Genomic DNA, 27,681 nt, shown 5'->3' on the forward strand with positions numbered 1-27,681 from the left:
GAAGGTTTGGAAAAGGAAATTCAGAAGTTATCTGGAGAAAACTCCTTACAAATTAGATTTCGTGAAATGGGAAAAGCACATAACTCCTTACAAAATAGATTTGACAAAATGGAAAAAGAAAACAACTTCCTTAAAAACAGAATTTGTGAAATGGAAAAAAAAAATCCATAGAACAAAACAACTCATTTAAAAATTCAATTGGGCAAGTACAAAATAAATTTAAAAAAAGGTAATTGAAGAAAATAATTCACTAAAAATCAGAACTGAACAAATGAAAATGAATAACTCAATGATAAATCAAGAATCAGTCAAGCAAAACCAAAAAGAAGAAATGTAAAATACCTACTTGGGAAAACAACTGACATGGAAAATAGATCTAGGGGAGACAATCTAAGGATTATTTATTGGACTTCTTGAAAATCATATGAAAAAAAGAGCCTAGACGTTATCCTTCAGGAAATCATCAAAGAAATCTGCTCTGATGTCCTAGAATCAGAAGGTAAAATAGTGATTGAAAGAATTCACCAATCTCCTGAAAGAGACCCCTAAAATGAAAACTTCAAAGAATATCATGCCTAAATTTCAGAACTATTGGACTAAGGAAAAATATTGGAAGCAGCCAGAAAGAAATAATTCAAATATCAAGGAGCCATAATGAGGATTACCCAGGACCTAACAACTTCCAACATTCAAAGAATTAAAGGGCCTGGAATCTGACATTCCGAAGGCAAAGAAACTTTGAGTGCAGCCAAGAATAAACCAGTTAAATTGAGCATTTTCTTTCAGGAAAGAAGATGGACATTCAATGATACAGGTGATTTTCATTTATTTCTGATGAAAAGACCACAGCTGAACAAAAAATTTGATCTCTAAATATAGAACTCAATCATAAAAAGGTTAAAGGGAAAGAACTCTTAAGAAATATGGTATACATAGAGAGTTTAGCTATCATTTGATTTTGTTGTCATAATATATAAAAAAATAGAGGTGGAAAGGGGATTGTACTGGAAAAAAGGGGAAAATGGAGGTAAAATGAAAGAAAAACATCTCATGAAAAGGCAAAGAAAACCCATCATAATTGAGGAAAAATAGGGAGGGGGATGAACATTGTGTGACTCTTGCTCTCTTCAGATTTGGTTCAAAGAGAGAATATCAGACATATTTGGATTCACAGAGAAACTTGTCTGACCTTATAAGAAAGTGGGAGGGGAAAGGGGAAAAAAAACCAGGGAGGGGGAGGTTAATGGAAGGGAAAATAGAAATCATAGGGGAAAGGTATCAGAAAGGAAGAGGGGCTATAAAAGAGGAGGACTGCTTAAGGAAAGCAGTGGTCAGAAGCAAAATACAGAGGAGGAGAGAAAGGGGGAAAGGAAATAGAAAAGCATAATTTAAGGCAAATAATGTTTACAAAAAAAAAAAAACCACATTTAAAGCAGAGTAATACATACAGAGTAAAAGTAAAAGGCTGGAGCAAAATCTGTTATGCTTCAGGTGAAGTAAAAAAAAGTAGGGTAGCAATTTCAGAATAAGCAAAAGCAAAATAGATCTAAAGAGACAAGAAAGGAAACTATATCTTGTTAAAGGATACCAGAGATAATGAAGTAATATCAATACTAAACACATATGCACCAACTAGTATAGCATCTAAATTCCTAAAGGAGAAGTTGAGAGCTGCAAAAAGAAATAGACAGCAAAACTATGCTTGTGGGGGATTTCAACCTTGCTCTCAGAACTAGATAAATCTAACCATGAAATAAATAAGAAAGAAGTTAAGTACATAAGTAGAATATTAGAAAAGTTAAGTATGATAGATCTTTGGAGAAAATTGAATGGGGATAGAAAAGAGTACATTTTTTTTTTTTCTCAATGATTCATGAAACCTATACAAAAACTGACAATATATTATGGCATAAAGATCCCAAAAATCAAATGCAAAAAGGCAGAAATAGTAAATGCATTTTTTTTCACATCACAATACAATAAAAATTACATTCAATAAAAGGCCGGAGGAAAATAGAACAAAAATTAATTGGAAGCTAAATACTATAACCCTAAAAAATGAATGGAAGAAACAGCAAATCATAGACATAATCAATAATTTCATCCAAGAGAATGACAATAATGAGACAACATAATCAAAATTTATGGTATATACTCAAAGCAGTAATAAGGGAAAATTTTCTATCTCTAGATACTTAATTGCATAAAATAGAGAAAGAGAAGATTAATGAATTGGGCTTGCAACAACAAAAAACCTAGAAAAAGGACAAATTTTTAAAAACCCAATTAAATGCCAAACTTGAAATTCTAAAAATAAGAGGGCGATTAATAAAATTGAAAGTTTAAAAAACTATTGAATTAATAAATAAAACTAAGAGTTGGTTTTAAGGAAAAAAACAAAAACAAAATAGATAAATCTTTAAAAGTTAATTGAATTAGAAGGAAAGAGGAAAACCAAGTTGTTAGTCTCAAAAATGAAAAGGGAGAATTTTCTATCAATGAAGAGAAAATTAGAGCTATAATTAGGAGTTATTTTGCCCAACTCTATGTCAGTAAATTTAATAACCTAAGTGAAATGGAGGCATATCTACAAAAATATAGGTTGCCAGATTAACAGAAGAGGATATAAATTATTTAAATAGTCCCATTTTAGAAAAAGAAATAGAACAAGTTATTAATTAACTCCCTAAGAAAAAATCATCAGGGCCAGATGGACTTACATGTCAATTCTACCAAACATTTAAAAAACAATTAATTCCAACATTATATAAGCTATTTGAAAAAAATAGGGAAAGAAGGATTCCTACCAAATTCCTTTTATGACATAGACATGGTAATGATATTTAAACCAGGTAGGATGAAAACAGAAAAAGAAAATTATAGACCAATTTCCCTAATGAATATTGATGCAAAAATCTTAAATAAAAATTAACAAAAATATTCTAGAAAGTCATCCTCAGGAAAACACCATAACCAAGTAAGATTTATATCAGGGCTGGTTCAATAATGGAAAACTATTAGCATAATTGACTATATCAATAACCAAATTAACAAAAACTATATCATTATCTCAATAGATGTAGAAAAAGCATTTGATAAAATCCAACACTCATTCCTATTAAAAACACGAGAGAGTATAGCAATAAAAAGACTTTTTCTTAAAATGATCAGTAGCATCTATTTAAAACCATCATTGAGCATCATATGTAACAGGGACAAACTAGAACCATTCCCAGTAAGATTGGGGTGCAACACCGTTGCCCACTATCATCATTACTATTCAATATTGTATTATAAATGCTAGCTTTGACAATAAGAGAAGAAAAAGAGATTAAGGGAATTAGAGTAGGTAATGAGGAAACCAAATTATTACTGTTTGCAGATGATATGATGGTATTCTTAGAGAACCCTAGGGAATCAAATAAAAAACTACTAGAAACAATTCACAACTTTAGCAAAGTTGCAGGATACAAAATAAATCCACATAAATCATCAGCATTTTTATACATCACTAACAAAATTTTACAGCAAGAGATACAAAGAGAAATTCAATTTAAAATAACTCTCGATGTTATAAAGTATTTGGGAATCTGTCTGCCAAGGAAAAGTTAGGAACTGTATAAGTAAACCTACAAAACACTTTAGACACAAAGTCAGATCTAAGTAATTGGAAAAATATCAAGTGCTCATGGATAGGTTGAGCAAATATAATAAAGATGACAATACTACCTAAACTAATCTATTTATTTAGTGCTATACCAATCAAACTCCCAAGAAACTATTTTACTGACCTAGAAAAAATAACAAAATTCATCTGGAGGAACAAAAGGTCAAGAATTTCAAGGAAATTAATGAAAAAAAATTTAAAAAGGCAAATGAAAGTGGTTTAGCTATACCAGACCTAAAACTATAACATAAAGCAATGGTCATCAAAACATTTGGGACTGGCTAAGAAATAGAGAAGTTGATCAGTGGAATAGCTTAGGTTCACAGGACAAAATAGTCAATGACTATAGTAATCTAGTGTTTGACAAACCCAAAGACTCCAGGTTTTGGGATAAGAATTCATTATTTGGCAAAAACTGCTGGGAAAATTGGAAACTAATATGGCAGAAAGTAAGCATAGACCCACACTTAACACTATACACCAAAATAAGGTCGAAATGGGTTCATGATCTAGATATAAAGAATGATATAAACAAATTAGGAGAACATAGGATAGTTTACCCTTTAGATCTGTGGAAGAGGAAGGAATTTGTGATCAAAGAAGAACTGAAGATAATAATTGATCACAAAATAGATAATTTTGATAATATTAAGTTAAAGTTTTTGTACAAACAAAACTAATGCAGACAAGATTAGAAGGGAAGCAATAAACTGGGAAAACATTTTTACATTCAAAAGTTCTGATAATGTCCTCATTTCTAAAATGTATTGAAAATTGATTCAAATTTATAAGAATTCAAGCCATTCTCCAGTTGATAAATGGTCACAGGATATGAATAGACAATTTTCAGATAAACAAATGAAGCCATTTCTAGTTATATGGAAAGGGTTCTCTAAATTATTATTGATCAGAAAAATCCAAATTAAGACAACTCTGAGATACTACTACACACCTCTCAGATTGGCTAAGGTGATTTTTTTTCCAGTTTGATTTGATTTTTCTTGTGCAGCAAGATAATTATATAAATATGTATGCATATATTGGATTTAACATATTTCTATCATGTTGAACATAATATTGGACTACTTGCCATCTAGGGGAGGGGTTGGGAGAAGGGGAGAAAATTAGAACATGCAGTTTTAGTTTTGTAAGGGTTAATGTAGAAGAATTATCCATGCATATGTTTTGAGAAATAAAAAGCTTTAATTAAAAAAAGAGGGAGAAATATAAAGAGCTGTATATTTCTTTGCTTTTGGTTTCATTGATATAAAAGTAATTAATATTTCTCCAATAATATGTATTTCTATTAATCATTAGACATTAGATCTCACATTTAGAATATCAAGTTGTTTTATTTCTAGATAATCTAAAAACAATAATATGCTCTAAATAAGCAAATTAGAATCCTCTGTACCAATTTAGAACACTTTGCTTCCATCATTGCAGAAGTGGAAAGAGCCAAATAGAACTGCAGTATAATTTTGGCTTTCATGGATTGTCAATTCAGAGAATTCATTTAATGTCCAGCCTCTGGTGATATGCTTTTTAATTAGGACTGTGTGTGAAACTTTCTTGAATGGTAGAACTTGACAGAGATGGCACTTTGCTAATAAATTATCAGAGTATCCTCATCTGCCTGGTTCTTTGTAAACACTGTGTAGATACTTTTCCAAATCAATAGATGGTACACTATGTATTAAAATGCTTTATAGAATGTATATCGTATGTTTTCATTTTAACTTGTACCAATTTAATTCTTTTTAACTCCTTTAAATTAGGTTAAAGAATTTGACTCAATATCTCGCCTGGATCAGTGGCTTACTACTATGTTACTTCGTATCAAAAAGTCAATTCAAGGAGATGGAGAAGTGGACGGAGACCTGAAGTGAATTGCCTATAATCTTTGTGGCATGCAGCCTAACTCCTATTTATATATATACATATATATATGTTAATAGTCAGTGACCATTACGGGATATCCCATTTCCCATTACTGGCTTCATTTTTGTTGCATATAAACCAGATGATTACATATTGTTTTAAGATCCTTGTGTCTATGTTATGATGAAATGGATGAATAAGGGTCCTCCAATGTTGTTTGTATGTGATTTGGAAATAGTATATATTTGTCAGATTTCTAAGATCTCTGGAAAAAATACTTCATAAAATAATATATTTTTCATTCCTTTTCAATGTTTAAGAACTGACATTTTATTTTTGCTTGTTTTTGTATGGTGCCTTAGGCTTTAGCACCAATTCAATTATGTAAATATATGCTTTATGCATATGGAATACACATAATAGCATTTTAATCTATATTAAATTTAAACATATGTGTATAATTGGCAGTTGTTGGGAATGAGTTTATCCTTTTGTTAGAAATTATGCTTTTTATTTTAGTTATTACAAACTATCTTATTGATGCTAGTGATTAGCTCCTTTGTTTTATACCCTGTTTATGGTCATAAAAAGAATTTGTATAGTGATCTGGGTCTGTTGCTGTTACTTGTTATGACTATGGGGACAGCTAACAGTTTATTTTTTTCATGCCAGGAAATTAAAATCAAATTCAATCATTATCATATACACATATATATTAATGAAAAATTTAATGAGGAACAGAACATAGAGCAAAGATTTTTAGAGATTGGCATTATGGGCTAAATTATTTAAAAGTCAGAAAAATTTCAGTTCAAACCCAGTTTCTGGCACCTAATTAGTTGATGACTATGGTCAAGTAGCTTAAATTAATCTTTGAATTTGTTTCCTTACCTGTAAAACAGTGATACTACCAGTGGTACTTCCTCACACTGTTTCTTGTGAACCCTTAAAATGAGATAATGTTCATGAATTATTTTGCAAATTTTTAATTACATTTTAAAATATCAATTATTATTATTTATTCCCATGCAACTATATAAGCATTTACAAAACTTGTTACAGTATATCTTTTTTCATTTTTTTCTAATTTGAAGTATTAATACATTTTTCAGATAATAAAGTAAGTGCACTGTACTTACAATGTGATAATAATTGAAATATTCTATAACTTCTAAACAAATGTTTATATAATAGACACAGAAAAATATTTCACACTCCTAGCTGTTATTTATTATATAAATTACTAAATGTAGATAATATATTTCCATTTCCTCACTTTGTATACACATAAAGTATGTGTATAATGCTATATGAAATAGTTCTTTCATTAGGAAATTCTTCTCATTCTTAATTTTTGGTAGAAATTATTTCCATCTCCGGAATCACAGAAAAAGGGTTTGATTAGAAAATATGTTTTTCTGACTTTTTCTATATCACTTAACTCTGCTAAGATGTTGTACTCTTTTCTGTGTCAGGAAAAGGTAGTCTTTAAAGACTGTTGGCAGTGAGTATATGAATTCATTTGTTTTTAATTAGTTGTATGTTGCTCTTTTTCCCCCATGCTTATTCTTTTGGTTAGGAAGTTTACTTACTAAGTAGGGGGACCATTAAGAATCTCTCAGCAGATGATTGTATATTTGAAAGGTTGGCATTTTCAGTCTTCATATGCAACTAATCTTAGTTCTAGGTTACTAAACAGATGCTGTAGGTAGACTAGCCTATCACTGTGCTGCTATTAATAATAGACTGAAATGGTCATGTTTATATTTTTTAGACATTAAGAATAAAAATAAAGAGGTATCTGATATCTTGTTTTAAACTATTTTGCCCTATTAAAGACAGATGTTTTGGGTGACAATGGAGCAATCACAAGTACTAATAAATGTATTATATGCTGTTTTGTGGATATTCCTAATTTAAAAGATCCCTTTATAATCACTGTTTTTTTTAAAAGTTATCTGAATCATTTTTTGGACTAAAATAATGATGTATTTTAGAATAGTACATTAGCCTCATAATGTCAAAAAATGGAGATGTAAGAGCTAGTAGAATTGGTTATAAATAATGGTAGTAAACAGGTGTCTCTTCTATACAAAGCAATATTAAGTGTGTTTACTTGGTATGTTTTTTTCCTGCCTATTTTCTATCCACATGGTAATTAAGTAAAGAACAAAGTTAATTGATTTTGACATAATTTTAGGTTTACACGGTTGTATACTATTTCTGGGTTTTGATTTTGTTGTTGTTGTTGTTTGTTTGTTTTGTTTTGTTTTTTTGGTTTATATAAACCTTTAGTCTACACCTATAATTGGGTTGTATCACAGGGAATCTGGAGTCAGAAAATCCAGTGGACTGCCCTTTCCAAAATACACTGGAGAAAATGAGAAAAATAAACCCTGATTTAGAAGTTTTTCAAATATTGTTTTGGCAGTTCTCTTTCAGTTTTTAGAAAGCTACATGATGTCATCATGAAATGTGTATGTAATGAGTGTTGAAATCACATGCCCAGAAACATCAAGAATTTTGTTTACAGATTATTGTGAGAATTTGGTTTAAGGTTGTTGCAGTAATTTAAGCTGGTAATATCAAAATATTGCAAATAGGATGTTGGGCTAGAAAGGAAGAAGTCACATCTCTGGACTGATTGATAAACCTTGATTGAGTATTTTAGTTCTAAAATTCTGCAAATACAATTAACAGTTAAATCTAAAATCAACATTTAGTAAGTACCTTCTGTGGGCAGAACTCTGTAGTCGATGCTGGGGATATGGCAGATAAATATAATATGCAATATTACATGATAAGTACCTGCAGTTGGAAAACAAAATGTCTTGTAAGGGCTGAGGAAGAGAAAATTTTACTTAGGTGGGCTATGAAACCAGAATATTTTTTAGAGCAGTATAATATAAATTAGAAATTGAAATAGAACACAAAACAATATTTCAAGAAGCTACTGTCACTTTCCTTTGCAATAACTTTTAAAAATGATCTTTCCTCAAACTTCATTGGGCTATAGGCAAGGTAACCAAAGAAGAAAGTCAGCTTATTGTAATGCCTGGTTGTGCAGGAAAATAAACTTCCATAAATCAGACAATTTACATAAACACTTTTTGTGATGGTCTGATATTACTGTATTTACCAAAAAATTATCAGAATTAGGTTATTATCCATTTGCCAGTATGAATAATACTTTTTTGTCCTTATAGAATTTTATCAAAGGGACTGTGCTTCCTTCCCCCTTGCTTGCTAATATACACATTTTTCTCCAATCTTCCGTTCCTCAAGATGTGGTAAAGATGGGGCAGCTAGATGGCACAGTGGAGAGAGCACCAGCCCTGAAGTCAGGAGGACCCGAGTTCAGATCTGGTCTCAGACACTTAAAATTCCTAGCTGTGTGACTCTGGGCAAGTCTCTTAACCCCAATTGCCTCAAGAGGAAAAATATGTGGTAAAGATGATTTTGATTACTGATTTTTTCTTTTAAGAAAGTTCTGTTTATTTTTCTTTATTAAGACCCAACACTGTCAGTTCACCACAAACTATTTAAGTGACATGATAACTTTGCTTTAAGTATTCAGGTATGTTAAATGGTCAGTATCACAATCTGTGTTTGCAACAAATATTGTTTTAACACATTATCAGTGTTTGTTTTTTTTTATTTTTTTTTATTTTTTTTAATCAGTGTTTGTTAAGAACTAATAGCTATTTGTTGCCCAGAAACATAGGAAAATAACAATTCTTATTGATGTAACAAACTAACCAGAGGACAAAGACATATATTCATCCAAAACCAAACCAAATCAAAACAAAACAAAAATATTCATCCAAAACCAAACCAAATCAAAACAAAACAAAAAATAGAGTGAATATAAATTTAATTGCTATCCCAATATAATGGAATAGTGCCATATTTCTTTCAACAAGCTAAGGAGTTAGGTTTTCAAGGCTCACAAAATTTTCTTTACAAAGGACACTTAATAATTGTGAAAGTTATGTTAAAATTTTTGTATTTTAGTAATTCTGATATTTATTTATGATAAATATTTTTCCATGGACCAACCAAGTTATTTGAGAAAGCTTGCACTTGGTTATTCATGATCAGAGATGACAGTAACAGGTAAAATTTCTTACAGAAAAGCATTGCTTTTGTGGAAATGTTTTTACAACTTGTCTCTTAATTTCCTTTTTGTGGTTACTTTTTTATTTATCCAATGATATGAAAATAGTATTTTTGCACAATTGTGATATGCATAAATGACTCTGATAGTATTGCCAACTATATGCCCTAGCTTTTGTGGTATTTCACAGTGTTTTCTCTGCTGTTGTGCACATATATTTGTCTAAATGTGAAACATTGTGATTTTTGTAGATTTGGCAGGCTAGCATGTCAACTATAATGTAATTTGCTTGTGTTATAAATGGTGATAGTAGCAGTTTTCATATCATGTAAAATACAGATAATAAAGCTGCTGATAATTCCTCCTATCAGTTTCTTAAGTCAGAAAACTCATCATGAAAACTATTAGTAACAACTCTGCCTTAGCAGGAACAGATTGTGTATGTTTTGTGTGAACTTGTATAGTAATAAAGTCAAAATTATGATTAATGTTATGATTAATAATTCTTACTGTTGTTTACAAGAGATAGATTCCTTACCATACATAATCTACCCATTAAGTTTAAAACCTGAAATTATAAATTAAGGTGCCAAGTTGATTTCTTATAGTTAGGTTACTGAGGCTTCAGTGGTAATTTAATATAATGAAATTTCTCCTATCTAAAAATGTGCGATGAATTTAATAGTTAGCTGAGATTTATATAGTCAGTTAAATCTCTAGAATCTTTCTAAATAACTTTCCTTCTTAGGGAATTAGAAACAGAAAGTACAGGAGATTCCATTTTGCTTTTTCCCAGTTTGCCATTTGTAGTTTCACACATTTGATTCATGAAACCTTCACAAATCATTTTATTTTGGGATAACTATAGTAACTTTTTTTCTATGTTGCCGTTTTACTTCTAGATTAATTGCACTTTACTATCATACTGCTCATTTAGTCTAAGATCATAAGTCATCTTTCCTCTCTCCTCAAAATAAATGTGATACATCCAGGTTTCACTAAGGGTTTTAAATTATACTGTTTTATACATTTTTATGAACATTATAAATAAAATGATCCTGATATCATCATATTTTGAACACATGATTTTAGTTTGAATCAAAGAGAGAAGCAATCAGTACTTGTGTGAATTAGTTTATTTGTATGGTGTTTTGTGATTTCTAATTCATGTTTTCATAGGGCTTTAGGGCTTACAAAGTACTTTCTCCATAAAACTGAAGTATATAATGCAAATATAATTTTATGAATAAGAAACTTTTAGAGATACGGTAGTCACATATCTAATGTCCTACAACTAGATCTCATACATGCCCAAGGTGGCATTTGTCTTTACTATTAAGTTACTAATACTTTTTCACTATATAGTAAACTCAAGTACTTTGAGTAGGATTTGACCAAAAAAGGTTGCCAAGGCATTCAAGTTCTCAAATTTTCTTCAGACCTATATCACAGGGACATATATGGCGTATTAGTGCAGGGAATAACTTGGCTTTTTGAAAGCTGTAACTCAAGCCAGATAGTTATGGAGGTATCTTTTAGCTACCTGGGGATATTTAGGGTACAAGTTATAAAATGTTAACACAAAACTAAATGGCATCATTGATTTATACAAGATATACTGCCAACCAAAATTTTAGGTCAAATATGTCTGACTTGTTGGACATATATAGAGTAAATTTACAGTATTCCTTGCAAGGTAGCAATTGCACATCAACCTTTAGATATACATTGGGAATGAATGTCTTCTGACAATTTTCAATGAAAGGATGCCCCAATGAGAATGTTGGACAGAATTTATCCTGAGATTTCACTATTTTCAGGTCAAAGTGCAGATACCTCATTTCTAGGAATTGATTACATGACAGATTTTCAAGATCATCATTAGAAAAGTTTTTAGTTCTGATTCTGTGTAACCCCATTTGGAGTTTTCTTGGCAAAGAAACCAGAATGGTTTGTGATTTCCATGTCATTTTACAGGTGAGGAATAAGATAAATAGGGTTAGATGAATTGCTCAGTCATACTGCTAAATAAATGTTGAACTCCATTATTTCTGACTTGCTTGCTCAGCATTCTTTCTGTCCACTGTGCCACCTAGCTGCTAATGGCCATTTGGTCCAACCCATGCCTTAATAAGCAACATTGCGTGAAAACTAGTGAGGGGGGGGAATAATATCTATTATCTCTCATGGAAGCCAAGAATCCTTTTTGGATAGGTCCAATTGATCTAATCTTTCTAATTATAGCTTTTTCAGATACTTGAATATAACTAATGCCCTGTTTCATCCTGTTTCTTCAGTATCTTTCTTCCTATGACAGCCCCAAATGCCATCCTAAAGTTATGTCCATGTACTTTTGGTTGGCTACTTAAAACTGTTTTCTTTAAATAAAGGTCCTAAAAATAATTTAGTCCTTAGGCTCTCCTTCCCTAAAATTGACAAACTAAACCTTTTAAAATCAACACAGGCAGTTAGTTATCTTGTTAGGATTCATGAAGGGAAAGACTAGAAGGCAAGGCAGAATGCAGAAACATTGAAATTGGTACTCCAGATGAATAGTAGTATAAAAAGGAAAGGATGCAAAAAATGTGAAAGTTGATAAAGAGTTGACAACTTGTCTTTTCCTCCCTCATCATGTCTGATAATTCTATCAAGGTTTTGAACTCAGTTAAGTGGAAGATGGTGGGTAGTACCCTGATGAAATAATGTTGGAGGTGAGGCAAACTGATAACATCAGTTTTGGAAATGTTGAGTTTGAGATTCCCATAGAACACTAAAGATTCCTCAGTTCTCAACTACATCCCATAGAACAGAGGAAAACTCACTATAAGAATTTGCTAAATTAACAGATATAGCATACTCCCTGTTTTTTATATACAATTCCCACAAACTTCCAACAGCTATATCAGTACTGAGGGTGAAGTGATCATTCTGCAAATTTGGCATTTTCCAAACTTATGATAGTTATAACCAAGATAAATTTCTCTGACAATACTGTTATTTATCAGTATTAAAATAGATTAAAAATTTATACAGTTGAGGAATCAAGTTATTTAAAAAAAACACTATTTTAACATTTTAAATATATATTTTAAAAGTATTTTAATTTCAACAGTATACCACAAAATAGCTTACATATCATTGATTTTATAAATTGTTTACACGATTAAAGATAGTTGATTGTGCTTTAGTCATAATAACAACTCAGGTTTTATCTGAGTCTAGATTTCATTAAAATATTAAATATAAAGAACTTAATAGTTAATAGCACTGTGAACTTAAAGTAAACATTCATTCATCAAAAGATTGAACAGGTAAAATTTTATTGTTCCTTGAAAAGTTACAAAAATCTAAGACCATCAAACTAATTATTAAATAAAAATCTAGCATCCAAATTCTTTCCGAGTGACTGGTTTTTTCAAGAAAAAGCAGATTAAATATAGGTTTTTCCTCTTGCGAAAAAAAAGATTTTAAAAAAAGCTGAAACCCTTCAGGAGGAGAGAAAACAGCCTGCATTTTTTTACTCTGGATACAGAGCTAGAATGTAATTTTTTAAAATTGCAATTGTAATGGTGAAACTCAAGTCACTATGAATTTACTAAAAATAGGTTAAATGTGTGAACTATTATAGGAAATGGTCAAATTACTGCCCAAAAGAGTAAAACAGACTTTTTTTTCCCTCAGAGAAACCTTTCATAAAGCACTTTCCAGTGATTTCTTAAAAACAAAATACAATCTACCCCACACAATTTTTGTTCATAGAAAATTTAGCAAAATAAAATTTAGAGGAAGCACAAGTGATAGGTTAAAATATTTGACATGAACATATGGATTTTCACTAAGGACCATATTTGAACCAAAGCTTTTCACCAAAATACAGCAAGTTCAAAAAACAAACTTTCATCAGAGCTCAAATTTGGCAAAAGTAAGTACGTTTGTTTTGTTAGTTAAAAGAATACCAGCAGCATGTGCCACAAAAGAGACTTTTCAAGGGATACCACAAGATAAAAACAAGCAATATTCTTTGAAGTTCAATGAATATAATTATACTAGGAATTTTAAATATCTGCTGAAATCTTTTAATTATCAAAATACAACCTGGTACTAAAAATTTAGAGTTGTGACCATTTAGAACATCTCAAGTAAACATATATTTGGAATTCTATAATAATATATGCTTGTCACAATAAAATTCTGTTTTTAAATAATAAACTCTGGATAATTATGCCTCTATCCAAAAGTAGCAATAAATCAGAAGGCAGGAAAATTTAGTAGTAGCCAAAGCTATTACAATGAACTCCAAATATTTACATAGTCATTACATTTTGCCAGAGGAATAAAGCTACTGCACCCATCTACAAATTCTCAAATTCTTGCATAATCTTTTAGCACCTTATCACAAAAACTGAACTACTACTGCTGGATTCTTTGGTAACAATTAGGCTTGGAATTTCAGAAATGACTAAGATATGTGTAATCTTATTTGTAGAGCTACTGAGATTATTATTGGATTTATGATTAAAAATTCTTAATTGGTCCTTTTTTTGTGCCTAAGTGATACTAAAAATGAGCTCAATAATAAACTTTTTCAATATGAAAAAGGGTCTCATTATAATGATCCTAAAGCTTCAATTACTTGGCTTGATTAATAAGGGAAGACACTTGGCAAAATATGGTCCCAACATAATCAACTCAACTGGAAAAATATCCTAAGATTATCACATAAATACAACTTTACAGAAGGCTGGTATGGATTGAGGCAATGAGAAGATTGCAAAGGGTATATTCACAAAAAATTAGAGTGAATTGATAATGGGTAAAAAAACTAGGTTCAAAAGAGCTTATCTGAATGTTTTTAAAAAATAATCAAGCCTTACAATAAAAACAATAGATCTACTCAAAGTAGGATTCTAATTGTTGAGGAAGGTGTAGCCAACAACATCATGCAGATCAGGTTCTGGAAACAGATTTTTAAATTCGCTAAAGATGTTCAAGTACCATGGATTTCAGGAAAAATCTGAGGATATCATTCATAAAAGCCCATTTTTTCTTTTGTGCCCACTGGAAATTTTACATCTATGCTATTGGCATGGTTCTGAGCACAGGCAATGTGTATTCAATGAAATCTCTCCTATATTGGATTTTTCTTAGCAAACACTTGAAGCAATCATTCTATGTTTGACAAAGCATGAAGTGATGGTTGAATTGAGTCTGTCTGTGTATGAAGTACTGTAAGATCACTTAATGTGGTAGCTATGAGGGCTTCCTGGGGGACTACAGGATCATCTGATTTACAGTCTAAATCGGTAGGACTGTTTTCATGTAAAGCAGTCAGAGCTCCTTGGACTGCAGTCAAATTTTGAAAGTGGCCATTTTCTGTAAATGAGAGCAGTTTTTCAGATATTTTGGGTGATGGATAGTCTTCATCCATTTGTTCAGTTTTATGGCTATCTTCATTCTTGGGTGAACCTTCTACAATAACAAGGAAAGATTTCCATGGTGTATTCTTATCATGTATCTACAAATAAAAGACAAATGTCATCATTAAATGATTCAAGAACTCTTGATTTAAATTAGTAGTGTATCTTCTGCTTAAACTGGGGTTCTATGTACTTTAGGCTTTATCTCTACAAAACTGGATCTAGTACTAAGATAATTGGAAAATGCTTAAGAATCCTTGAAAAGAAAATGGTTAACTTGCTTGGGAACTGAAATGAAATTAATTATCCAAATTCATCTGTCATAAGAAAAAGGGTAACAGAAATTTAAATGAAATTACATTAAAATATAAGCCAAGAACCATAAGTATAAATTTAAAAGATCGTATCAACCATAAACATCATTATATTTCTAAAGTTTGGTAGGGAAAGATGATGGGAGGAAACCCATGGCATACTCTTACTCAAAGAAGCTATATCTTTTTTTTCCTACTTATAGGTCCTGAAGCTGCTATTAGAAGCTGGAGAGGGAGAGAAATTGTAATTTAGTATCATAGAACACACAAATTGGTGATAAGAGGCAAGAGGTAATATTAGGGAGAAAGGGAGAATGAGAGTAACCTATCTATGTAGGCATCCTCTAACGTTAAGTAATCTTAGAAAGTTTTTAGTTCAGATTAGACTTCAGAAAGTCTGAATTCCAGTTCAAGATGGAGGAGATATAAGTTATGCCTAAATCCCAGAATGAAAATACCTTCTAAACTTATAGCCAACATAAAATAGTGATAATAGATGAATAGAATAATAGATGGCATGGAATTGTCAAAGGGATTTGGAGAGCAGAGGAGGGGAAAGGAGGAAGAGAGTACCATCTGTTTATTTCATTGCTATCACATGTGGAGGCCATAAGAGAGACAACTGGTATGATACTTCTTTCCAAAAGCTCATGATATTAGCATCCCCTTGGCTTGATGAGAAATAATTGTTAATAATTGTTACTTAATCTGAACAGACTGTTCTTGAGGTAGAACATTGATCAAAATAGAATAGAAAACAATAGAATTAAGAAAATTTCAAACAGACCTATTTTACTAGTTGTTAAAAGGCTCTCATTTGAAATACAAATGCAAACTACAGAGGAATCTAACAACTGTAATATATTACATAAAACTGCATTAAATATAAATTGCAACTTAAAAACTAAAGTCAATAACTTGTTTTTGTGTTAGATGTTTTAAGATTTTAAATACTTCTCATATTTTCACTCTCAATTTCTGTTGTTCACTATTCTAAATTGCCCCAGTGCAATCTAGAAAAACAAAGAGTTCAAATAGGCCAATACTTTTATGTGGTGCTTTTATGTAATTTCTCTGAGCATACACACATATACACACACATAAATATATATGTATTTATATATTTTTTCTTTCAAAGTGATTTCTTTTCAGGGGTGGAGTTTATACTGGACCAATTCCTGCCCTAGGAATTATCACACCACTATTCCTCTCACAAAAATAAAAAAATTGAAAAAAGACTTCTGGTACTTAACAAAACTATCTGACTTTACTTATAGTTCTAATGCACTGGCTCACTGAACTGTAAAAAATACATTTCAAAGGGGAAGAGAACACGTGAAAGAGAACATGTAAACCATGGATTCCCCCTTACAGAAGTGTGCCGCCGGAGAGTGGACTTGTCAGTGAAGGTGCGTCCACATGCATTGCACATAAATGGCTTCTCTCCTGTGTGGATTCGATGATGACGCTGCAAGGCATTAAGCTGTGTAAACTGCTTACCGCACTGATCACAACAATATGGACGTTCACCTGAAAAAAAGAAATATTACTTATTGGTAAGATTTCTGCTGCCAAATACAGCCACAATTTCATAAGCATTCTCTTAACTATGCCGTTTTCTAGGACACCATTAAGAAGAGAAAGGGCAAGTGAAAGGGGCCTGTTGGTATTGGCCTCCTCAGTCACACCAAGGCCCAAGTCCTAGGGTCCAAGCCATCTTGGTCAGGCACTTGTTGGTCCAGGGTAAATTTAGAAAGCCTGAATTCCAGTTCATGGTGGGAGAAGGAGAGAAGTTTGCACTTAATTCCCAACATGGAAGTTATTTTCTAAATCCAAAGCCAACACAACACAGTGAAGGAGGATGAACAGAATGAAAGGGATTTATGGGAGTCCAGAAGGGACACTGAATAAAGACAGGTTTTTGACCCATTCCAATTTCTAAATAAAATTATACCAATTGAACCAGGGCCACAGATGCCATAAGATGGCATACTTGCAGGTAACATTATCTCTATCAACCAAATCATCGTTAAGAGTTTGCAGGAATCCAAGACTTGGAAGGTCCAAGAGTAGTTCTTCCCTCCCTATACCATGAATATTTACATATTTAGCAAAAAAAAAAAAAAAAAAAAAAAAAAAAAAAAAAAAAAAAAAAGGTTATTTTATATATATATATACATATATATATATATATATATATATATATATATATATATATATTTTTTTTTTTTTTTTTTAAGTTGTCCCTTTCCTCCCCACCCATATTAATTGTGTGACTCTGGGGAATTCAAACCTTTCGTGTTCTAGGCAACACCCAAGGACTTTGTGCCAATCTGTAGAAGAGGTTACTCATCAGGGTGTTGCCTGGTACAATCACAGGTCCAAACCCTAGATAGATGGATGGACAGAAGGACAGAAAGATAGAAAACAGATGGATATACCTATAATTTTAACATTTTCTTTTCTATAGGCCTCTGTCTACTAAAAAAATCTCATTATTTTGATACTTGGTAAAAACTTCAAACACTGCCAAGTCTCCTTGCAGTCTCCTCCTGAAGTTAGGAGGACCTGAGTTCAAAAATGACCTCAGACACTTAACACTTACTAGCTGTGTGACCCTGGGCAAGTCACTTAACCCCAATTGCCTTAGCCAAAAAAACAAAACAAAACCAAAAACCAACTTTAAACACATAAGGGCATAGTCTCTCATCATGATGACTAGAAAAAAAAAAAATGCTTAATTTCCATTTTCAGGTTTAATTAGTTGCTATTTTGTTTGATTCTTCCATTTCCATCCAGCTACATTAGCAGCCAGGAAACATTAAATGAAAAAAAAAAAAAAAGAACATTTTAATACCCTTTGTCCTTAGTGAACAGAGTCAACTGTGGAGTCAGGAAGACAAAGGTTAAAGTCCTGTCTCTGAGAGATCCTAGCTTAGTATGAACACAACCACAACCTCTCAATGCCCCCCCAAAACCCTTGAAAGCTTTCAGTTTCCAATAAGTTGTTAATCTGTATTGGTGGAGAGAGTTTTCACACTGGGAATTTTTTAGACTGATGAAGTCATTGGTTAGACCCGAAACCATAATCAATACTCCTACTGAAATAATACAGTATTTTTTCAGGTTACAAATAAGACAGGCTATTCCATTAGCTAAAAACTCACATAAACGTAATTTTTAAATATTAAGTATGACTGATAAGCCTGGCTATGGCAATGATGATGAAGTTTAGGTTCTAGTATCCCACCACCATCTCCAGAAAATTCCACTCTTCATGCACAGTTACTTATTTAGTAATAAATCAAATTGTTTTGAAATAGTAAAGGATCAAAACCTTTGCTGAGGCAGTAAAACCCAAGAGATACCATTTTCCAACTCTGTGTAGCTTAAAGAAATGCTGATTCAAACTCTAGTGACAGTGCAGGAGAAGTAGCACCAATGGAACAAAAAAGAAAGGAAAATCTTTGGGGATTTCACATTCCCCATCCTCCCACAACCTTAGACTGAGCCTTGGACTGTTTAATAGATAAAAAGGACTAAAGAAAAAGTTATGTCTGCCCCTATTGAGGGGGAAAGAATAGAAGTATGCTTGCTCACCTGGAGCTCACTTAAGAGTAGATGCACTGAGAACCACAACACAAAAAAGAACATTGTTGTTCGTGTGAGAAAATGTTCTAAGGCATACACACACACACACAAAAAGATTTCCACACATATTTTGGGATGTAACCTATTTGTAAATTGAGGATACTTTGCTTGCAAAATGAGTGCCTTCTCCATAATAGTTCAAGTCATACCTGTATGGACTTTAATATGCTGGTAAAGTGAATTCCTCTGTGCAAATGTTCTGAAGCAAACTTCACATTTAAAGGGTTTGGATCCTGTGTGAATCCGATTATGATGTTTCAAATACTCTTTAGAAGCAAAACTTTTGCCACATGTTTCACACATAAAAGGTCTTTCCCCTAAATGAAACAAAACAAATTTAAACAAAAACGTATACTAATATAAAGTAGCAACAGAAACAAATGGTATCAATATCAACATGTATATTGGTAAATCATCACTGCCAATAACCTATTATCAATTCAATAACAACAATTAAAAGTAAATGAGCTGATACATGGTAAGGCTAGAGTGTAAAAATTTTCCATACCTATTTAAGATTCTATAGTTAAAGAGCCTTTTTTGTCATGGACTCCCTTAGCAGTCTGAAGATTTATGGACTTCTCCAAATGTTTTAAAAGGAATAAAATATATAAAAAAAAAAAAAAAAAAAAAAAAAAAAGGAAACTAATGATCTTGAAATTCAATTATCAAGTATTATAGAAAAAAATAAGTTCACAGACTTTGGATTAAGCACTCCTGCACTTCAAGTAGAAGTACTGCTTTAGATAGTTTTAATTTCTTAACTTTTTATGTATTCCCTTGAATAAAAGAATTATAAAAAAAAAAAAAAAAAGATTCTGGAAAGATGACAGAATAACACAGGTATTTATCTGACTCTCCCAAATTCCCCTACAAACAATTTAAAATATTTTATGCCTTAAAGTGAACTTTAGAGCAGAGTGGCAGAAATAATTAAAAGTTGAAGTAAAACAGCTTCCAGTCTAAGACAAATTGAAAGGAAATTAAGAAATACCTGACCTGAGTAAGAGTCTGGCCTGAATGAAGTGAAGCTATATCCCTATCCCCAAATAACAAGGAATGGGGAGGAAGGGGAACTATGGGTGGCAGTCTCAGCTTCAGAAATTTTTGCCTCACAGTGTAGGAGTCAGACAATTGACTGAGAAAAGAACGAAGTGACTAAACTAACATTGGAGCCCAGATATGGTGATCAGAGGTGGAATGTGATGGTGAAGGACTCTCTTATTTGTGGTCACTTTCAAGACAGTAGAGTCCCTACTTCCAGGGCAAGGGTGTGAGTTGCAGTTTGTAGCCCTTGAAGAGAGACCAGGGGAAGCAATAGCACTTGGAGTGACAATATTGCTAGGGACACTGATCACAGCTAAAAAGGAGTAAGTGAGATCAGGAGCCCAAGTAGAGTTCAGAAAACAAGAGCATGAAAAACTTGAAGCCTGAGACATTATTTCCCCTGGGTTTAGAGGCTGATTTAAAAATAAAATTATAAGCCAAGAAATAAGCTGCCAAAAATAATAAGTAAGCAAAAGAGAGAGCCCAACCACAGATAACTAGGTGATAAAGAACAGGGTTTAAGCTCAGAATACAATGAAGTCAAAAACAATTACTTTGGATGCTACAAAGAAAAATATAAGATGGTCACACACCCAAAAAAGCATTCTTGGAAGAACTCAAAAAGTAATTTTTAAGTCAAGTAAAAGAGGTTAAGAAAAAAAAAAAAAAAAAAAGTAATGCAAAAAAATCAAGAAAATAATGTCAACCAATTGAAAAAGGAGAACCTAAAACTTACCAAAGAAAATAACTCCTTAAAATTTAGAATTGGGCAAGGGGAAGCTAGTGACTTCATAAGATACCAAGAAATAATAAAATTAAAAGAATGGGAAAAAATATTGAAATATCTCATTAGAAAAACAAATGCTTATCAAGGAGTGTTAAAGCTATACATAACTTAAGTCATAATAGATGATATCTTAAGCAAATTAAAGGAGAAAGGAAGAAAATGTTTTTTACAATTGTGGATAGAAGAAAAATTTATGACCAAACAAGTGATAAAAGAAAAATGGAATTTTAGATTATATAAAATTTATTTTGTCATGTAAAAATATTAAGTGGCAAAATATATTCGCAGCTAATTTCTCTGCTAAAGGTATCATATCCAAGATATACAAGTAACTGGTTCAAATTTGTAAAAACAAAAGCTATTCTCCAAATGATAAGTTTCAAAGGAAGTAATCCAAAAAAAATCAAGTCACACTGGAAAAAGTGCTCCAAAATCACTACTAATTTGGGAAATGAGGATTAAAATAATCCTAAGGTTCCATTTCACACCATCAAATTGAGAAAGAAGTAAAATGGCAAAAGAAATTAAACTGATTCCATATCATTTTTAAACTGATCCTACTCAAAATCAGTTGATTTTGTTCTATAACTACCTTATGTCATAGTTTTATCTCTGAACTTAATTCAAAAATTTAGCTGGCTTGTAATGAGTTAAGTTTAGGAATTCAATTCTGGTATAGTCATCACTGTTGTATTCTATCCTCAAGGAGAATCTGCTATCCTTGAGGAATGCAGGTAGACAGCAGAGAATCTAATCCACTATCTCTAGATTTAAAGGGGAAAAAAAAGGGAAGGAAGGGAAGAAGGGAAGAGAAGGAATTTTTCTTTTATTCTTGAGGAAAAGAGGGAATGAGGCGATAATCTGGACAGCCTCCACACATCTCTCAAAACAAACAAAGAAAGAGAGACAGAAACATTTTAAAAACATAAACATCTGCATTTCTGTATACTACCAATAAAACCTAGCTGGAAAAGATAGAATTCCATCACAAGTAACTTCAGAATATTAAAATATTTGGTAATTTATTGGGAACAGAAGACAGGCTAGAAGGAAGCTTAGGTAAACACTTCATAGAATTTGAAAATAAAGTTAAAACTATACATTAAAAAAAAAAAATTCGCACTAAGAATCTCATTTTTATAGCCAAAGAGATATCATAAACCAAATGAAATTCCAAAACCAAATAAAACTAAACCAACATATATATCAAATGAGTCCTGTTTTTAAAAGTTATTACTGTCATTAAAATAAATTTGAATCTTAGTGCAAGTTTTAGGAAATTCATTTAATTATGTTGGCCTCTTTTGGCCATCTGTAAAACTAAGGGATGTTATACATTTCTAAATTTCTTTTAAGTTCTAGCATTAATAATTCTGTGACTTTTTCTTTTAGAGGTATGATAACAACATACTTACCTGTATGACACCTTTTATGATATATCAGCATGTGGTTTTGAGTGAATCTTGCACCACACTCATCACAGACAAAAGGTTTTTCACCAGTATGAATTCTGAAATTACAACAGTAAAATTCAGAATGCTTTTAACTTCAATTTTTCAGGCCTGACTCTCTCCAGGAAAAGTGCCCTCCATTCTAATTTTCTTGAAATCAATTAATCTTGATCAAAACCATCTTTAACAGACCAATGAAAAGTTTAAAATAAATGGAGTTATCATCTTCACAAAATAAAACCTCAAGAACTAACACGACTCTGTAAATTCTTTTTGCCTCAGAGGTAGATTCATGGAGACCCTGATAATTTACAAGAGTTCTGATTGTTATAAATTCACCTCCAGATATAATGCATTAGAAAAACTTCAGATTATTTTAAAAAATGCTTAAAGGGATTGCTATGATAATTTATTAAGTGACTTTTAACAAACTCAACTAGATGACATTAAAAAAACAAAGAAAAACCTATCCCATTTCCCTTCCTAGTACAAGAGCTTGCATAATTAAGCAAGTAACAAATCTTTATTAATTGCTTCCTAAGTGTAGGCACTGAGCTAATAGTATTTTAAAATTCAAAAATGGAATTGTTAAAAAGTTTTCAGGTATACGGGCTGGGGGGCCCCCTCGTGGATGAAGTATCCCATTGCAATCTCTTCATACTTGATTGTTAATAATTTTAGAAGAATAAATTTCAACTCTACTTTAGAAAACAAGGGAGAAGCAACCCTTAAGCCACAGATCTTCTAGTTATATAGTGCTGTATTACAAACAAGTGTTCTGAGAACTATCCAAGCCCTTTACTGTAGCTTGCAGCCAACACGGATAAGTTCTTCAGATCAGATAGGAGCAACTAGTTTAAATTTAACCAATTACATCAGGAATTCTTAACTTTATATTGTCATGAACCACTTTGGAAGTTGGCTTAAGTCGATGGACCACTTCTCAGAATAATGTTTTTAAATGCTTAATATACACAAGAGTACTAAGAAAACTATATCAAAATATATATTTTTCAAATTCATGGATCCTACTTTAAGAAATTCTGCTTTAAACTTGTAAAAATGACAAATTAAGTCCTGCAATTTCTAGGTGAATATTCCATTCCAGAAGAAGTCTATTCTTTCAGCCTTTAAAAAAAAGTCTTAATTCATATAGGCAAAAACAAAACAAAACAAAACAAAACAAAAAATAAACCATCTGGCCAAAGTCATGGTTTAAAGCATGAAAACACTATTCTGCAAATAAAAGACTGCACTTTACAAGGATGTTTCCTTCTAAAGTCTCAAAGTGTTATGTGAGTCTCCATTTTCTACAAGTACAGAGAAGTCTATTCATACCTCATGTGTGTTTTCAGGGCAGAAGGCTGAGAAAACTTAGCTTCACACTCAGTGCACCCATATGGTTTGTCCCCTGTATGAGTTCGTTCATGAAGCCTCAGAGCTGTTTTGGAGCTCAAGCCTTTGCCACATTGTTGGCACTGATGGCGCTCCCCACCACCTTCATGAACCTGAAGAATATGCCTTTTAACATCTTTCTTCCTCTTGAATTTTTTCCCACAGAGTTCACAAGGGAAATGGCGCTCACTGCTATGAACATGACGCTGATGACTCTTCAAATTACAGCGGTTGGCAAATGTCTGGCTGCACGTATCACAGCGATAAATTATTTCAGCAGCAATGCCATGATTGTGTTTGATGTGTTTTAGGAAACTCTTCTCATAGAGAAACTCCTTTTCACAAGTGGTGCACTTAAAATTGCTCTTTTTCTTATCATCCTCTTCCTCAGCTTTTTTCAAAACTTCCTCTAACTCAAAGCCAGCATCACATTCCTCATTCTTTGGCTCCACATTTTTTGACACTGGTTCTATCACCATTTCCACATCCAGTATGCTTTGGTCTTCTGGGGATTTGTTCTCCCTAACATCATCTGTAGCACTTTTTTGCTGTTCTCTGAGTCTTCTTGTATACTTTTTCTTAGGTATCTCCACAAATACCTTCCTACCAGCCAGCCTTCCACTAGCCCTTCTAATTTTAGGATAGGGAGGTTTCATAACTTCTTTTTTCTTCTCTACTTTGTCCTTTGACTTTCTCAGTGGTGTCTGTGGTATTAAACCATTGCTATTTCTTTCAACAGGAAAATCTGAAGAATCAGAAAGGCTATCAGTGTTAGGGACTTCTACCATTATACTAGCCTTAGAATCAAGTAGAACATCATTTGTTTGAGAGTTATTATTCTCTCCTGGCTCTTGAGACTCTGAAAAGTTCTGAAGCTCTAAAAGTACAGATTCTAACATCTGTTTCTTTAATTGAAAACAAGTTTCAGATAAGTCTAAACATTTAAGTTTTTCAGCCATTTCCAACATTCTCTGTACCCGGTCTTCTTCTACCTGGACCTTTGCAGTATAGACAAACTCAAGGAAAGAAGCAAAGTCAACAACTTGTACTTCATTTAAATATACATTTGTCCTTGTTCCATCCATGTTCGATTCATTAAGGAACATCTCCTTAAAAAACTTGCTTGTGGCTGCCAGTACAGCTTTATGAGCCACAAATTCTTCTCGTACACCTTGATATTCCACACTAACAGTCACATCACACAAGTGACCAAGAAGACGTAATTGATGCATTTCATTCAAAAGATTAATTGGCGATGATTTGGACTGTAGTAGAACTGCACCACTTTCCATCTTTTTTCTTTCTGAAAACAGCTTTGAAAAGAAAAAGTTAGTTAAAAATAACATCAACTATTGATACTGAAATACTAAACAATTAAATGTATTATTTTAATTTTGGGGAAATATAAAAAGTTCAATGTTTAGTCATGCCTTCTCCTGCTCCCTTAAATATAGGCATAACTCTAAAGCCTGGTTGATTAGCCCCATCTACTCTTTTCTCTATTCTCTATAAGAACTCATCTAAAGGATTTCAATGTGTAGATGACTCCCATGAGCTTCAATCCCAATAAACACTTCATCCCCACCCCTGGAACTATAACTACATTATAACTATAGCAGGCTCTGATAGGTGGGCTTCTGTTTTGTCTTGATTCAGACCTTCATTCCCCAGGCCATCTTTAGAGCATACCAAAATTCCTGCACCTGACCCGTGCTTTCTATCATCCCTTTATGTTGTGTTTCCCTATTAGAGCATAAATTTCTGAAACAAATGTTTTAATCTACAATATTATCACTTGAATTATTTGAATCAATGGAAACTGAATTCCAGGTATGTATTTCAAATACCTTGAAGAAAATAATATTCCTTCTACCCAAATTATTTTCTACTTTCAAGTTATTAAATTATAATTGTTTTCCTAGTTACTTACAATTTTAAAATATCAGAATAATGTTCCTATGACAACTTTCACTGGTTTCTAAATACTAATGAATTAAAATCCTTAATCTGTTGTTCATGGTTACCCATAACTCTGTAATTCATAAATCTGATGTCAATATTTCTCTTCTATTACTTTCGTAATAAATAGCCCATCAGTGTCTACCTCCGGTAACATGCTATAACATTTCTTTGCTCTTTGTAGAATGCTCCTCTAGTTCTTTTTCAGTTCTTCATGTGTTATTATTTTTCCAATTCCAATTCAAGTCTTACACCTTCAAAGACGTATTCCCAGATAGCCCTATAATTAGCCTCACTCAAGTCACTTAGCTTAAGATACTTTATTGTTATTTGTGTATGTGTATGTTGACCTCCAGAGTAAGATTTTAAGGTCCCTGAGAGCAGGAACCTCTCTTACTTATCTTTGTATCACCTTACATACAGTAGGTACAAAAAACAAAAGTTATTTGTTGATATTAGGTAAGAAAATCAATCAGTGGATCTAATGTAAATACAACAATCATCACGAAATCCTTCTAATTAAGACTTGGCTGGGCCACCTGATTTCAGGGTTTTTAACAAGCTTATTAGAATCTCGGAAAGAAAACTAAATCGATCACATATGTACTTGTCTCCTGTCACCATAGCAGAGAAAAGAGAGGGGAGAAAGGGACTTCTGATTTCCCAAAGTTGGAAGACGGCACACCATGCAGTTCTTCTCCCTTACTTAAGGACAGGTTTTGCACCTGCCTACAGAAGGGGGCCGGCCATCTGACTCGCATCCCGGACCGCATGAAGCCCAAGGATGGGCCAAGGAGCTGCCCAGCCCAAACTGGTCGGAATAGGGTAGCCGCGAGCAGGGCGAGGGGAGGGCACTGCCCCAAGCCCGGGTAATTTGCCCTCACTGGGTGCCGCGCGTCCTTATTGGGGCCCCTCCCACCCCCGTCCGACGGTTTCACTAGCCGGCTCCCCGGGCCCCCAAGTCGCAAGCCCCTTCACCTAGGCCCGCGGGGGCGCCTCCACCACACAGTCGGGCCAAGAAGGATCAGGGGCAGCCACGGCTACGGGGAAGCTCGGAACCGGCTGGGACGCTGCTCTAGAGGTCGGGGCCGGGACACTCACCCGGCGCCGAACATCTGCTTGGACGAGGTCCGGGTAGTACGGATGTGGGGAGAAGGGAAAGGGGCAGAAGGAGGAGGCGGCCACCCGGGTAGTTCGCCTCTCTTCTGCTCGCAGCTCATTGGCTGCTGGGGCGCTCCCTCCCTCCCCACCCCCCACCCCCAGCTCCACTGCACGCGCCCCTCCCTCACCGGCCGTTGCCCCAGCCTCTCCCCACTCCTCTCAGGGAGGAGGGGGTTGGGGGGCGCGCTTTCCCAGTCCTTTTCCTACGGCGCCCGCCCACAGCAACTACCAGAGCGATTTCGGGACCGCCATCTTGGGTCATATGGCACGACCACGCTTGGGTCACGTGGCGGACGTGCACTTCATTACGTCACGGGTACCCAGCAGAATCACTAGCTTAGGTTGTACTTTGCTACCTCGAATGGCTTTCTGGGTGATGTCCGAGTAGTTGCCTCTGTGGCGGGAGCTCCCATTACAGCTCCCTTCTAGCCTGCCCAAGAGGCAGGTACAGGATGCGGTTAACAGAAGAGGTCAGATGGGCTTCCTTTCCTTCGGCCCCGCGGCGATCCCGGAGGAGCTCTCAAATGCGCAAACATGATATTTTACTAAATGTCTTCTAGCCTCATTTCTCATTTCTGCAAAGTCTTGTCTTCCAAACTAACGCTCTCTTCTAGTCCGGGCGCCCATAATCCCCGAGTCACCAAACCCCGCCCCTGCCGAAACGCCGAACACTCCGTGCGGGCTGCTCCCTAATTTGATAACCATCCTCAAAGTCCTTCAAATATCACTTCATCGGGTCCCTTTTAATACGTAATCCAATCTTTATTCCACATCCACAGTGTAAGTGTGCGACATCTTGGGAAAGTGGAGAGAATGCTAGGTTCAAATCCAGCC

General features: G+C 33.5%; 2 protein-coding genes across 10 annotated transcripts in view; one reads left to right on the forward strand and one right to left on the reverse strand.

Moving 5' to 3' along the window:
• The window catches only part of NAPB (NSF attachment protein beta), a 50,629-nt gene extending 40,476 nt beyond the window's left edge, over window positions 1-10,153 (forward strand). For 2 of the 3 annotated variants that reach the window (XM_074287726.1, XM_074287725.1), the window contains one exon: window positions 5,446-10,153. In XM_074287726.1, the coding sequence (XP_074143827.1) occupies window positions 5,446-5,556 (111 nt within the window). In that variant the 3' untranslated portion in view covers window positions 5,557-10,153. The remainder of the gene's footprint in view (window positions 1-5,445) is intronic. The other variant, XR_012486078.1, reaches the window with a different exon arrangement.
• Window positions 10,154-12,745: 2,592 nt separating this feature from the next.
• GZF1 (GDNF inducible zinc finger protein 1) overlaps window positions 12,746-27,681 on the reverse strand; it is a 58,332-nt gene continuing 43,396 nt past the window's right edge. For 4 of the 7 annotated variants that reach the window (XM_074287719.1, XM_074287718.1, XM_074287720.1 and 1 more), the window contains 5 exons: window positions 23,671-25,040; window positions 22,297-22,391; window positions 19,197-19,364; window positions 16,769-16,926; window positions 12,746-15,180 (listed from right to left, as the gene is read on the reverse strand). In XM_074287719.1, coding sequence (XP_074143820.1) covers window positions 14,830-15,180; window positions 16,769-16,926; window positions 19,197-19,364; window positions 22,297-22,391; window positions 23,671-25,040 — 2,142 coding nt within the window. In that variant the 3' untranslated portion in view covers window positions 12,746-14,829. Of the gene's footprint in view, window positions 15,181-16,768; window positions 16,927-19,196; window positions 19,365-22,296; window positions 22,392-23,670; window positions 25,041-26,664; window positions 26,923-26,975; window positions 27,134-27,681 lie in introns of those variants that run through there. The other 3 variants (XM_074287721.1, XM_074287722.1, XM_074287723.1) reach the window with 3 other exon arrangements.

The sequence above is a fragment of the Sminthopsis crassicaudata genome, chromosome 2 (genome assembly GCF_048593235.1).
Source record: "Sminthopsis crassicaudata isolate SCR6 chromosome 2, ASM4859323v1, whole genome shotgun sequence".
Taxonomy (NCBI): Eukaryota; Metazoa; Chordata; class Mammalia; order Dasyuromorphia; family Dasyuridae; genus Sminthopsis; species Sminthopsis crassicaudata.